Raw genomic sequence first — 11,870 nt, forward strand, 5'->3', positions numbered from 1 at the left:
CCATGAAATCTTACCCTACCTTAGCCAATCATCATCACTTATGCGGCGGCAATGTCCTAAGTTTTCAGTGACAGTTTCAAACTTACCAAATGGGCCCCCGAGACAGACATTAAACTACAGTTGTGGCAACGTGCTAAGTCTACTATCAGTGACAGAAGGAGGCCCTCACTAAGGGGCCCCCGAAGGCTGACAAACTTGAAACTTCACCAGTGGCAATGTGCTAAATCTTCAGTGGCAGGAGGGGACTTTCCTAAGAGGCCCCTGAGAACTTAGACATTTTAGACTACAGCAGTGCCAATGCATTAACTTTTTGATTACACTAACAGACCTTCCTAAGAGGCCCCTGCTGGCTGATGCTGCTAGTCTAGCTCCTAACTAAGGCTGTAAAAGTGGTCTTTGTTTCAGTTTTATTCCTGCACAGCCTGTCATTTTTTATCTGAGGAGCAGGAGTTTGAAAACATCCCAAACTAACATTCAGAACACACGGTTAAGAGAAACAGAAAATGACTGGAAACCATTTAAAAGAACATAAACAAGGACTGAAATGGACAGTCTGATTATACTGACTGGAAACACACACATGGACTTTAATCTGGTTAACTTGTTAACTTCTGCACCTCACTGATATGTAATATTGGCTCTTTTTCCTGATTAAACAAACACCAAAGTGTAATATTTCTGTTTCATGGGTTTGATTGGGTTCTCTTTGTTTACTTTCAGGACTTTTGTGAAAATGTTTCTGATGTTTTGAGTCATTTTATTCAGAACAAGAGAGCCCAGTTCTGAGAAAACTTTACATTGTGCAGTAATGCATCTGTTTTTGCATATGTGTTTTCTTTGTGGGGTAAAAATGAAAATGAATAAATTAAAACTAATCCTTTTTGTAATAAAAATGGAAAAGTGTTTATTATATTCTACTAACTTATAGGAATAAATGCTATAAAGTAGGATATGAAAGAAATAATCATGAACACACACTTTAATACTGTCCTCAGCTCCAGTACTTGATTGAATTGACACATCTCCATCAACTCATCAGTGCCAGTGGAATTTTAAAGCTTCGTATGATATGGAAATATAAGCAGTAATGAGATATGCAACAGTCAATAGTGTTGATGCCTTTATTCAAGTTTTTAAGCTCCGCTCAAGATGCTAAAATAACAAAAACAGAATGCCACACACATCCATGAAGCTCCTTCTTAAACACAAGGAGCTCTGCAGACGATGACTGGACACAGTTAAAAAGAGACTGAAATGAGTATGTGTACAAAATAAGAGCCAGAGGTTGGAGACTATACTCTGTGAATCTACACAGAGTCAGTGGTATAAACCTGCAGGGTTAAAGACATTTAGGCTGTGGGTTTAGTGGGCTCTTCCTCCAGCAGTGGTTTGCACAGCTCTGGGTCATGAGCGCTCTGAAAGAGAAAAAACAGAACATTTGGAAAGTAAATATCACAATAAAATAACACACGACTACATAAACTGGACTGGTTGAAGAACACTGAGGCTACTCTACAGGAAGGACCAGAGTCGACTCTACTTTCTGAGGAGACTGAGGTCCTTCAATGTCTCCTGGATAATGTTGAGGATGTTCTTTGAGTCTGTGGTGGCCAGTGAACTCTTCCTACTGACATGAACCACAGAACACCACAGGAGCTCATTCCTGCCTCTTGCTATCAGACTTTATAACTCCTCCCACTGAGTGTTGGTCACTCTTAACACTCTTTTATAATCTGTTTGTAACCATTTACCTCTGTCACATTGGGAATACTTGTGAAATATTTGGTTTATATGCATCTTACATCTTATTTTATATATTACTTCTTATTCTATTTGTATTTGACTCGTTCCTTGAAGGATTAATAAGGTATTCTGATTCTACCTGGCTCTGTTCCTTCTCTCTGGGCTCCAGAGACTTGATCCCCAACACGGCGGCGCTGATGATGAGACAGAGCTCCAGGACCGACAACGCGATCAGCACGCCACTGATGCCTCTCAGGAGCATCTGACGGGACACAAACAGCAGAGTTTCTTTTAAAGTACGTGAACATATTTGTCTTTGATAGAGGTTTAATAAAGATCAGAACAAATCCATCTGCTACTGCAAACATTATTTTTGTCTCCAGCCTAGTTCCACTTCTTAGATCCAGTCACAAACATTAATAATATTCCATGAAGCCTACCATACTGGTTAGCTGCTCCTGAACAGAGTCTCCCCAAAACAATCTACAAATATCAGCTCAGACTAATGCATCCGTGCTTCTATTGTCCAACCAACATAAAAACACTGGATCAATATATCGACTAAAGGCAGCTCTGGAGACGGTGATCGTGGATTTCTAAAAACAATATCTGTAAAATAACTTGCACACTTACGATAACTATCACTCTTCCCTCCTCGCATTTCTCAATCATGAGCTGCTTCTCAGCAGACGAGCTCGGTGTTGTAGAGCGACGGCCCCAGGAATCAAAATAATAATTACGATTATCATCCCTGCAATCCCACCACGCATATGTATCTGCCACTTCCATGCAGTAGAACACAATGCCTGTCATGGTAAAGGCGCCTCCTACCAGATTCAGAATTACGCTGGTCACCACCTAAAACACAAGACGTGTCAATTTATTTACAGTCAGGGAATAAATAAGTCTCTGCAGAGCTAACTGCTGGTATTCATTTTAGGAACTCCCTGCAACATTACCTGTAGAGTTGCCATAATTACTCACCAGACATGGACTGGGGTACTTCTCAGACACAATGCACATGATGCCAAAGAGAATGAACTACAAAAATAACAAGATAAAAATATTAATATATCATTTAAGATCCATGATTTCACACAAACACTGCAGAGGCTTATGAGTAAACAGGTTTATTGCTGGTTACAAGACAAGAGAAACTTTATTTTAAAAATAAGGAAAAAAGTAATCTAATCCAGCATCAGCTCTCTTACCAAGGCTCCGAGCCAATAAGGATACCCAAAGTACTGAAGTGCAGGTGAAGCTCGGGTGCAGCTGAGGAGGACTCCAAAGCCGATATTGAGCAACCCAACCATAATCTGCAGAGCCTGTGAAAGAGGAAGCACAAGAGGAACAACAAGTGTTTTCAAGAAATTGTCCTTAATAAAAGAACGAAGCTCTGAGACAGTTACAGGACTGTGACCGTGTAAAAACTATGTTCTAAAACAAAGACGTGTGACCTGAAGCACTGAAGGTTGTAACTCACCCCCAGCACTGACTGAGACATTCCCTGGATCCTCCTCAGCTGAGGAGACACCGAGCAGCACACTGGGCTGTAGCAAAGGCTCTTCAGGATCTGGCACAGAGGAGGCCAAAGACTTTGGGGGTCAGAGGTCAGAGTGAACACAGTGACCCCATCAGCCTTGCTCACGCTCACAGACATCCTGCCTGCTCCTGCTGGAGGCTGAAAGAGATCAGACAGTTTGTAAATCTCTTTCCAAACGATGAGGGATGTGTTTGCTTGTGTGAATGTGCAGGATATCGAACAAAATCCTTTTATTTAGCGTCTACACTTCACAAGCCACCGATGGGCAAGTGTAAAGAAGCAGAAGTACTCTCACATGCCAGTTCATTAGGTACAGTAGTGAAGACATTCTAATATAATAGTCCTGCTCTAAATCTTCTCTCCATGAAGGATCTGGTATTCAGGTTCGTTTGTTCCTGTTATTGTGGCATTGTAGTCAGTGGGCGTGGCTAAACAGCAGATACACTTTAGTGTTTTAATTCAACCCAGTTTAGTTTTTACAGCACCACAATCTACATCCAACCTGATAACAACTGAGCATTAGAACAAGTCATGAAGGAGAACTTAGAGCAGGACTGTTACAGTAGAACTCATTTATTATCACTAGTAGCTAAAGGCCTCTGACCTTAACATGCGTCCTGTGAAATTGAAATGCAAGTGTGCAGCTAAGATCAGGGTGGAGATAAATAAATAAATAAATAAACAACTTGTGCTATTGTCTTAAACGTACTGAGAGAGACTCCAGAGCTTATGTGTAATATGGGCAACTCTGTTCACACAACACATCCTCCATGATTTGACCCCAAGACCACGTCTGATACTGATTTTGTGCCAATATTAGACACATTTTGTACATATTAAATATATACTGAATATAAATATAATTCTGTGCCTGTAAGTGCACTTTCAAACTTTTGTATTTGTTTTTATTATCTATGCCTGCTTTTTAATAAAAAAAAAAAAACACAAAAACAATTCAGTAAGCTTAACTATGGGAAACTCACAATAATTCAAATGTACCTGTGTTGTAATGTACCTGTGCAAGCTGCAAATTAACTCTATTCTATTCTATTCTATTCTATTCTATTCTTGTTCCAAAATATGCATCATCCCCATCAAGAATATCCAGTTTAACAGAACCACAAACTATATCCTCCAACATGGTCATCAATTACCACCTTTCTGACAACAACTCGACATTACAGCGGCCAAAAAGCTAATCATTCAGCACTGAGCAGCTGACAGCGAAGAAAACCAGCGACATCATAGATTTTTACTTTTATATTTTAATCTAAATGTCTCGCTCTCTTTAAACATGTCAAACATTCAACGTTTAGCTCCCAAAACAGTTAAAGCATCTTCCAGCGAGTTTGAACGCACACTTACTTGTCAAATCAATTGAATTATTTAGAACTGTCAGAATCCACCGGTAATCGAGCCTCTGTGTTTGGATGCGCAGTTTTTATTTGGGCAACTGGAAGAACAGGATCAGAAACTGATTTCCCAGAAGTATCGGCCTCCATCAGGAAGCTGGAGACTTAACCCTTTACTGAATAAAAACAGGTGACACGATGGAATAATGACCTTGCTTTTTACTAAATGATTTACTGATTATCTGTCAGTAAATTCTTATTTCACCACATGAGCATCTAAATCTAACACCTCCAAGAAAAAGGTCTGTTTTTATTTATTTTATTTGACAAGTATTGGAGGAAGTGCTCAGATCTTTTAGTTGAGGTAAATTGTTAATGCCACATGGTGAAAAAAAAAATCTTAAAATGTTTAAAAAAACCTTTTGTAAAACTATGTGTATAGTGCCTATACTACCACCTTGAAAACAGCAACTTTGCCTCTGGATGCTCCAAACTCTCCATTACTGCGGCAAGCACCTTCAGCGAGAGGCTGCTCCTCCCAAGGTGCAGGACAAATAGACTGAGGAACTCTTTTGTCCCCCGTGCCATCAGACTGTACAACCACCACTCACTTGGGGGGAGGAGGACAAAAAGGAAAGGGCCTGAATGACTTTTTTAACTAATCTGCAATAGTAAAGTAAAGTGCAATAACAGTGTATGTACAGTCATGTACAGTCACAATATTTATTTCTCTATTTATGCAACAACCATGCATGTACAGTCAATATTTATTTTTGTATTACTATTTTTATTATTCTTCACTGGGTGTATTGGTATTCTGGGCTTTTTATACTGTCTCCTACATGTATGTCTGAAAGTGCTGGTTGCGATGGAGATGTCAATTTCCCTGCGGGAACCTCCCAAAGGGATCAATAAAGTCGTCTATCTATCTATCTATCTATCTATCTCTGATCACTTGTGTGATACTGCTATGCGCGCATTTGTGTGGAAACAACACCCGCCCAACTGAACACTGCCCTGCCGCTGATTGGCTTACCATGAAATCTTACCCTACCTTAGCCAATCATCATCACTTATGCGGCGGCAATGTCCTAAGTTTTCAGTGACAGTTTCAAACCTACCAAATGGGCCCCCAAGACAGACATTAAACTACAGTTGTGGCAACGTGCTAAGTCTACTATCAGTGACAGAAGGAGGCCCTCACTAAGGGGCCCCCGAAGGCTGACAAACTTGAAACTTCACCAGTGGCAATGTGCTAAATCTTCAATGGCAGGAGGGGACTTTCCTAAGAGGCCCCTGAGAACTTAGACATTTTAGACTACAGCAGTGCCAATGCATTAACTTTTTGATTACACTAACAGACCTTCCTAAGAGGCCCCTGCTGGCTGATGCTGCTAGTCTAGCCCCTAACTAAGGCTGTAAAAGTGGTCTTTGTTTCAGTTTTATTCCTGCACAGCCTGTCATTTTTTATCTGAGGAGCAGGAGTTTGAAAACATCCCAAACTAACATTCAGAACACACGGTTAAGAGAAACAGAGAATGACTGGAAACCATTTAAAAGAACGTCAACAGGGACTGAAATGGACAGTCTGATTATACTGACTGGAAACACACACGGACTCTAATCTGGTTAACTTGTTAACTTCTGCACCTCACTGATATGTAATATTGGCTCTTTTTCCTGATTAAACAAACACCAAAGTGTAATATTTCTGTTTCATGGGTTTGATTGGGTTCTCTTTGTTTACTTTCAGGACTTTTGTGAAAATGTTTCTGATGTTTTGAGTCATTTTATTCAGAACAAGAGAGCCTAGTTCTGAGAAAACTTTACATTGTGCAGTAATGCATCTGTTTTTGCGTATGTGTTTTCTTTGTGGGGTAAAAATGAAAATGAATAAATTAAAATTAATCCTTTTTGTAATAAAAAGGGAAAAGTGTTTATTATATTCTACTAACTTATAGGAATAAATGCTATAAAGTAGGATATGAAAGAAATAATCATGAACACACACTTTAATACTGTCCTCAGCTCCAGTACTTGATTGAATTGACACATCTCCATCAACTCATCAGTGCCAGTGGAATTTTAAAGCTTCGTATGATATGGAAATATAAGCAGTAATGAGATATGCAACAGTCAATAGTGTTGATGCCTTTATTCAAGTTTTTAAGCTCAGCTCAAGATGCTAAAATAACAAAAACAGAATGCCACACACATCCATGAAGCTCCTTCTTAAACACAAGGAGCTCTGCAGACGATGACTGGACACAGTTAAAAAGAGACTGAAATGTGTATGTGTACAAAATAAGAGCCAGAGGTTGGAGACTATACTCTGTGAATCTAATAATAATAATAATACATTTTATTTAAAAGCGCTTTTCAAGGTACTCAAAGACACTTTACATAAAAAGAACAACAACGTCAGTGGTATAAACCTGCAGGGTTGAAGACATTTAGGCTGTGGGTTTAGTGGGGTCTTCCTCCAGCAGTGGTTTGCACAGCTCTGGGTCATGAGCGCTCTGAAAGAGAAAAAACAGAACATTTGGAAAGTAAATATCACAATAAAATAACACACGACTACATTCAGACTCATGAATTAGACTGCGGTGCTGGTCTGCTTTATTAGAACCACTGTGGAAGAAACTCAACGTGGTCTTTTCAACCACGGACTTCAACTACCACACAGAGTCCTGCCTCCTTCAGAGGGTTTCTGATGACTCTGTGGTAGTAGGACAAAGACAAAAGGAGCTGGTTGTGGACACGAGGAGGAAAAAGGCTCCAGTGATCCCTGTTACCATCCGGGGGACCATGTGGATATTGTGGAGGACTACAAGTATCTGGGAGTGCACATTGACAATAAACTGGACTGGTTGAAGAACACTGAGGATACTCTACAGGAAGGACCAGAGTCGACTTTCTGAGGAGACTGAGGTCCTTCAACATCTGCTGGATAATGTTGAGGATGTTCTATGAGTCGGTGGTGGTCAGTGCTCGCTCCTGTACACCGTTGCATGCTGGGAAAGCAGGCTGAGAGTGGCTGACGCTAACAGGCTCAACAAACTGATCCTCAAGGCCAGTGATGTTGTAGAGGTGGAGCTGGACTCTTTGAGGACAGACTCTTCCTACTGACATGAACCACAGAACACCACAGGAGCTCATGTCTGTTGCTATCAGACTTTATAACTCCTCCCACTGAGTGTTGGTCACTCTTAACACTCTTTTATAATCTGTTTGTAACCATTTACCTCTGTCACATTGGGAATACTTGTGAAATATTTGGTTTATATGCATCTTACATCTTATTTTATATATTACTTCTTATTCTATTTGTATTTGACTCGTTCCTTGAAGGATTAATAAGGTATTCTGATTCTACCTGGCTCTGTTCCTTCCCTCTGCGTCTCAGAGACTTGATCCCCAACACGGTGGCGCTGATGACGACACAGAGCTCCAGGACCGACAACACCATCAGCACGCCATTGATGCTTCTCAGGAGCATCTGACGGGACACAAACAGCAGAGTTTCCTTTAAAGTACGTGAACATATTTGTCTTCGATAGAGGTTTAATAAAGATCAGAACAAATCCATCTGCTACTGCAAACATTATTTTTGTCTCCAGCCTAGTTCCACTTCTTAGATCCAGTCACAAACATTAATAATATTCCATGAAGCCTACCATACTGGTTAGCTGCTCCTGAACAGAGTCTCCCCAAAACAATCTACAAATATCAGATCAGACTAATGCAACCGTGCTTCTTTTGTCCAATCAACATAAAAACACTGGATCAATATATCGACTAAAGGCAGCTCTGGAGACGGTGATCGTGGATTTCTAAAAACAATATCTGTAAAATAACTTGCACACTTACCTTAACCATCTCTCTTCCCTCCTCACATTTCTGAATCATGAGCTGCTTCTCAGTTGTAGAGCGACGATCCCAGGAATCATAATTATAATAATTACGATTATCATCCCTGCAATCCCACCACAGATATATATATCCCATGTCAATGCTGTAGAACACAATGCCTGTGATGGCAAAACCGACTCCTACCAGATTCAGAATCACGCTGGTCACCACCTAAAACACAAGACAATTTATTTACAGTCAGGGAATAAATAAGTCTCTGCAGAGCTAACTGCTGGTATTCATTTTAGGAATTCCCTGCAACATTACCTATAGAGTTGCCGTAATTACTCACCAGACATGGACTGGGGTACTTCTCAGACACAATGCACATGATGCCAAAGAGAATGAACTACAAAAATAAAAAGATAATAATATTAATATATCATTTAAGATCCATGATTTCACACAAACACTGCAAGACAAGAGAAACTTTATTTTAAAAATAAGGAAAAAGGTAATCTAATCCAGCATCAGCTCTCTTACCAAGGCTCCGAGCCAATAAGGAAACCCAATGAACCGAAGTGCAAATGAAGCTCGGGTGCAGCTGAGGAGGACTCCAAAGCCGATATTGAGCAACCCAACCATAATCTGCAGAGCCTGTGAAAGAGGAAGCACAAGAGGAACAACAAGTGTTTTCAAGAAATTGTCCTTAATAAAAGAACGAAGCTCTGAGACAGTTACAGGACTGTGACCGTGTAAAAACTATGTTCTAAAACAAAGACGTGTGACCTGAAGCACTGAAGGTTGTAACTCACCCCCAGCACTGACTGAGACATTCCCTGGATCCTCCTCAGCTGAGGAGACACCGAGCAGCACACTGGGCTGTAGCAAAGGCTCTTCAGGATCTGGCACAGAGGAGGCCAAGGACTTTGGGGGTCAGAGGTCAGAGTGAACACGGTGACCCCATCAGCCTTGCTCATGCTCACAGACATCCTGCCTGCTCCTGCTGGAGGCTGAAAGAGATCAGACAGCTTGTAAATCTCTGGATGTGTTTGCTTGCTTGAATGTGCAGGATATCGAATAAGATCCTTTTATTTAGCGTCTACACTTCACAAGCCACTGATGGGCAAGTGTAAAGAAGCAGAAATACACTCACATGCCAGTTCATTAGGTACAGTAGTGAAGACATTCTAATATAATAGTCCTGCTCTAAATCTTCTCTCCATGAAGGATCTGGTATTCAGGTTCGTTTGTTCCTGTTATTGTGGCATTGTAGTCAGTGGGCGTGGCTAAACAGCAGATACACTTTAGTGTTTTAATTCAACCCAGTTTAGTTTTTACAGCACCACAAACTACATCCAACCTGTTAACAACTGGACATTAGAACAAGTCATGAAGGAGAACTTAGAGCAGGACTGTTATAGCAGAATTCATTCATTATCACTGGTAACTAAAGGCCTGTTCTGACCTCACATTAACACACGTCCTGTGCAACTGATGTGCAAGTGTGCAGCTAACATCAGGGTGGAGATAAATAAATAAATAAATAAATAAACAACTTGTGCTATTGTCTTAAACGTACTGAGAGAGACTCCAGAGCTTATGTGTAATATGGGCAACTCTGTTCACACTACACATCCTCCATGATTTGACCCCAAGACCACATCTGATACTGATTTTGTGCCAATATTAGTCACATTTTGTACATATTAAATATACTGAATATAAATATAATTCTGTGCCTGTAAGTGCACTTTCAAACTTTTGTATTTTTTAGTATTTGTTTTTATTATCTATGACTGCTTTTTTAAAATAAATAAATAAATAATAACAATAATAATAATAATAATTCAGTAAGCTTGACTATGGGAAATTCACAATAATTCAAATGTACCTGTGCAAGCTGCAAATTAACTCTATTCTATTCTATTCTTTTTTTTTTTTTCTTTTTTTTTCAATTTTTTCTTTTTTATTATTATTCTCACATGATACATTACACAACTGGTATCGATTTCTTGATTCACAATTACGGAATAACAAGAAGAAAAGAAAACATCAGCATATCAGATCATAGCTGTCACCATAATATCCTTGTGTAATGTTAAAAGAAACATAACCTGCATATATTTATATTTAAAGAGAAAAAAAAAAACAAAAAACACAAAACTAACCAAGGGCAGACAAAAAGTCGAATATCAAAAGAAACAAAACAAAACAAACAAAAATACATAAATATATAAGAACAACAAAGATGAACCAGAACAGGATGTAGGGGCTTGTAACAATGGCTGCATTCAGTTGTAGGAAGACCAAACAACAACATTATCTGAGTTTTGTTATGTATATATAAGACATATAAGACCAGGCAGTCCTTCCAACCAACAGAAATGACATGGAAAATGGATATAGATAAGTGAATTAGATTCTAGGGTGTGACTGTGACATTTGAACATAGGAAATCCATTTTGACCATGACCTTGTGAATTTGTCCAATTGTAGACGAAGTGAGAAAGTAATCTTTTCCATTATATAGACGGGTTTCCTGTTTACAAACATTACTGGGTGCGCGCGCATCCAGGGGGCAGAAAGCCAGACTGACTTATTGGTCCCCTACGACAACAATCTTAAGTATTGAAGCTTTTTTGTTTTGTTTGTATATAAATGCACAACTGCAGACTCAATAAAACGTGATTTTAGTTGGATCTGTTTTTCCATCTTTAATTTTGCAATGTTACCGTATATGTAAGGCTATAATTATCATGTTAGGCGGGTAATGTAAAACGTAGCCCATTTTAACAGCGGCATCAATCGGACAGCCCGATTTTACTTTTAAATTCAGAGCTGCCAACTCTCACGCTTTCGCCATGTGACACACGGTTTTGCCTGTTTTCACACGCACTCACGCCACACATTCAATTTCTCACGCAAAAAAAAATCCGCTCTTGGTCCGAGACTCTTCCGTTCCTTTTCCAACTCCACGACGGTAGATGGCGCTGATGAGCGCCCCTGAACCTTTGCGCTGCGCTACACCTGCAGTGCACCCCTTTACTGTCTATGCCTGCACCCCGAAGTAGACAGAAGAAGAGATACAGAGACCGCCAAGACAGCAGGAGAAACCAAAAACTACTTTGAGAAGTCTGATAAAGAAGAGAATCTGAGCTGAGACTAGGCCAGTATAACCATGCACACAGAACATAGAGAAGGACTTTACCCAGCTTCTGATCTGCATCTGATACTGATTATGCCTCATTTTAGCTATTTTTGTAATGCATTCATCAGTTTTATTGCTTGAAAAAGTTGTACTGTTTAAGCACTTTATTTGTTGCACTTTATTTGTCTCTGATGGACCATGTGGTGGGAGACTTTGAATGAAGAATAAT

The 11,870-nt window shown here is 39.8% G+C and overlaps 2 protein-coding genes across 2 annotated transcripts; both read right to left on the minus strand.

Moving 5' to 3' along the window:
- Nucleotides 1-1,107: 1,107 nt before the first annotated feature.
- On the minus strand, nt 1,108-4,830 carry LOC311496955 (membrane-spanning 4-domains subfamily A member 4A-like). Its single transcript, XM_084557019.1, has 7 exons — nt 4,652-4,830; nt 3,227-3,424; nt 2,955-3,068; nt 2,728-2,784; nt 2,377-2,601; nt 1,883-2,005; nt 1,108-1,415 (listed from the first exon to the last, which is right to left on the minus strand). Exons 2-7 carry the CDS (start codon nt 3,401-3,403, stop codon nt 1,350-1,352), a joined length of 762 nt encoding a protein of 253 aa, XP_084413145.1. The 5' UTR covers nt 3,404-3,424; nt 4,652-4,830; the 3' UTR covers nt 1,108-1,349.
- Nucleotides 4,831-6,624: 1,794 nt separating this feature from the next.
- On the minus strand, nt 6,625-9,979 carry LOC311496562 (uncharacterized protein). Its single transcript, XM_084556449.1, has 6 exons — nt 9,306-9,979; nt 9,034-9,147; nt 8,813-8,899; nt 8,509-8,721; nt 8,015-8,137; nt 6,625-7,157 (listed from the first exon to the last, which is right to left on the minus strand). Exons 1-6 carry the CDS (start codon nt 9,480-9,482, stop codon nt 7,092-7,094), a joined length of 780 nt encoding a protein of 259 aa, XP_084412575.1. The 5' UTR covers nt 9,483-9,979; the 3' UTR covers nt 6,625-7,091.
- Between the last annotated feature and the right edge of the window lie 1,891 nt (nt 9,980-11,870).

This window comes from Chelon labrosus (genome assembly GCF_963514085.1).
Source record: "Chelon labrosus genome assembly, chromosome: 12".
NCBI lineage: Eukaryota > Metazoa > Chordata > Actinopteri > Mugiliformes > Mugilidae > Chelon > Chelon labrosus.

What these genes read in the sequence shown, in the direction of transcription:
- LOC311496955 (XM_084557019.1), bottom strand. Translation starts at nt 3,403, where the DNA reads ATGTCTGTGAGCGTGAGCAAGGCTGATGGGGTCACTGTGTTCACTCTG. An exon ending in AGTACCCCAGTCCATGTCTG is followed by an intron (nt 2,602 to 2,727) that starts GTGAGTAATTAT and finishes CTTGTGTTTTAG; the next exon opens with GTGGTGACCAGCGTAATTCT. An exon ending in GAGAGAAGGAACAGAGCCAG is followed by an intron (nt 1,416 to 1,882) that starts GTAGAATCAGAA and finishes TTTCTCTTTCAG; the next exon opens with AGCGCTCATGACCCAGAGCT.
- LOC311496562 (XM_084556449.1), bottom strand. Translation starts at nt 9,482, where the DNA reads ATGTCTGTGAGCATGAGCAAGGCTGATGGGGTCACCGTGTTCACTCTG. An exon ending in AGGGAAGAGAGATGGTTAAG is followed by an intron (nt 8,138 to 8,508) that starts GTAAGTGTGCAA and finishes GTGTCCCGTCAG; the next exon opens with ATGCTCCTGAGAAGCATCAA. An exon ending in GAGGGAAGGAACAGAGCCAG is followed by an intron (nt 7,158 to 8,014) that starts GTAGAATCAGAA and finishes TTTCTCTTTCAG; the next exon opens with AGCGCTCATGACCCAGAGCT.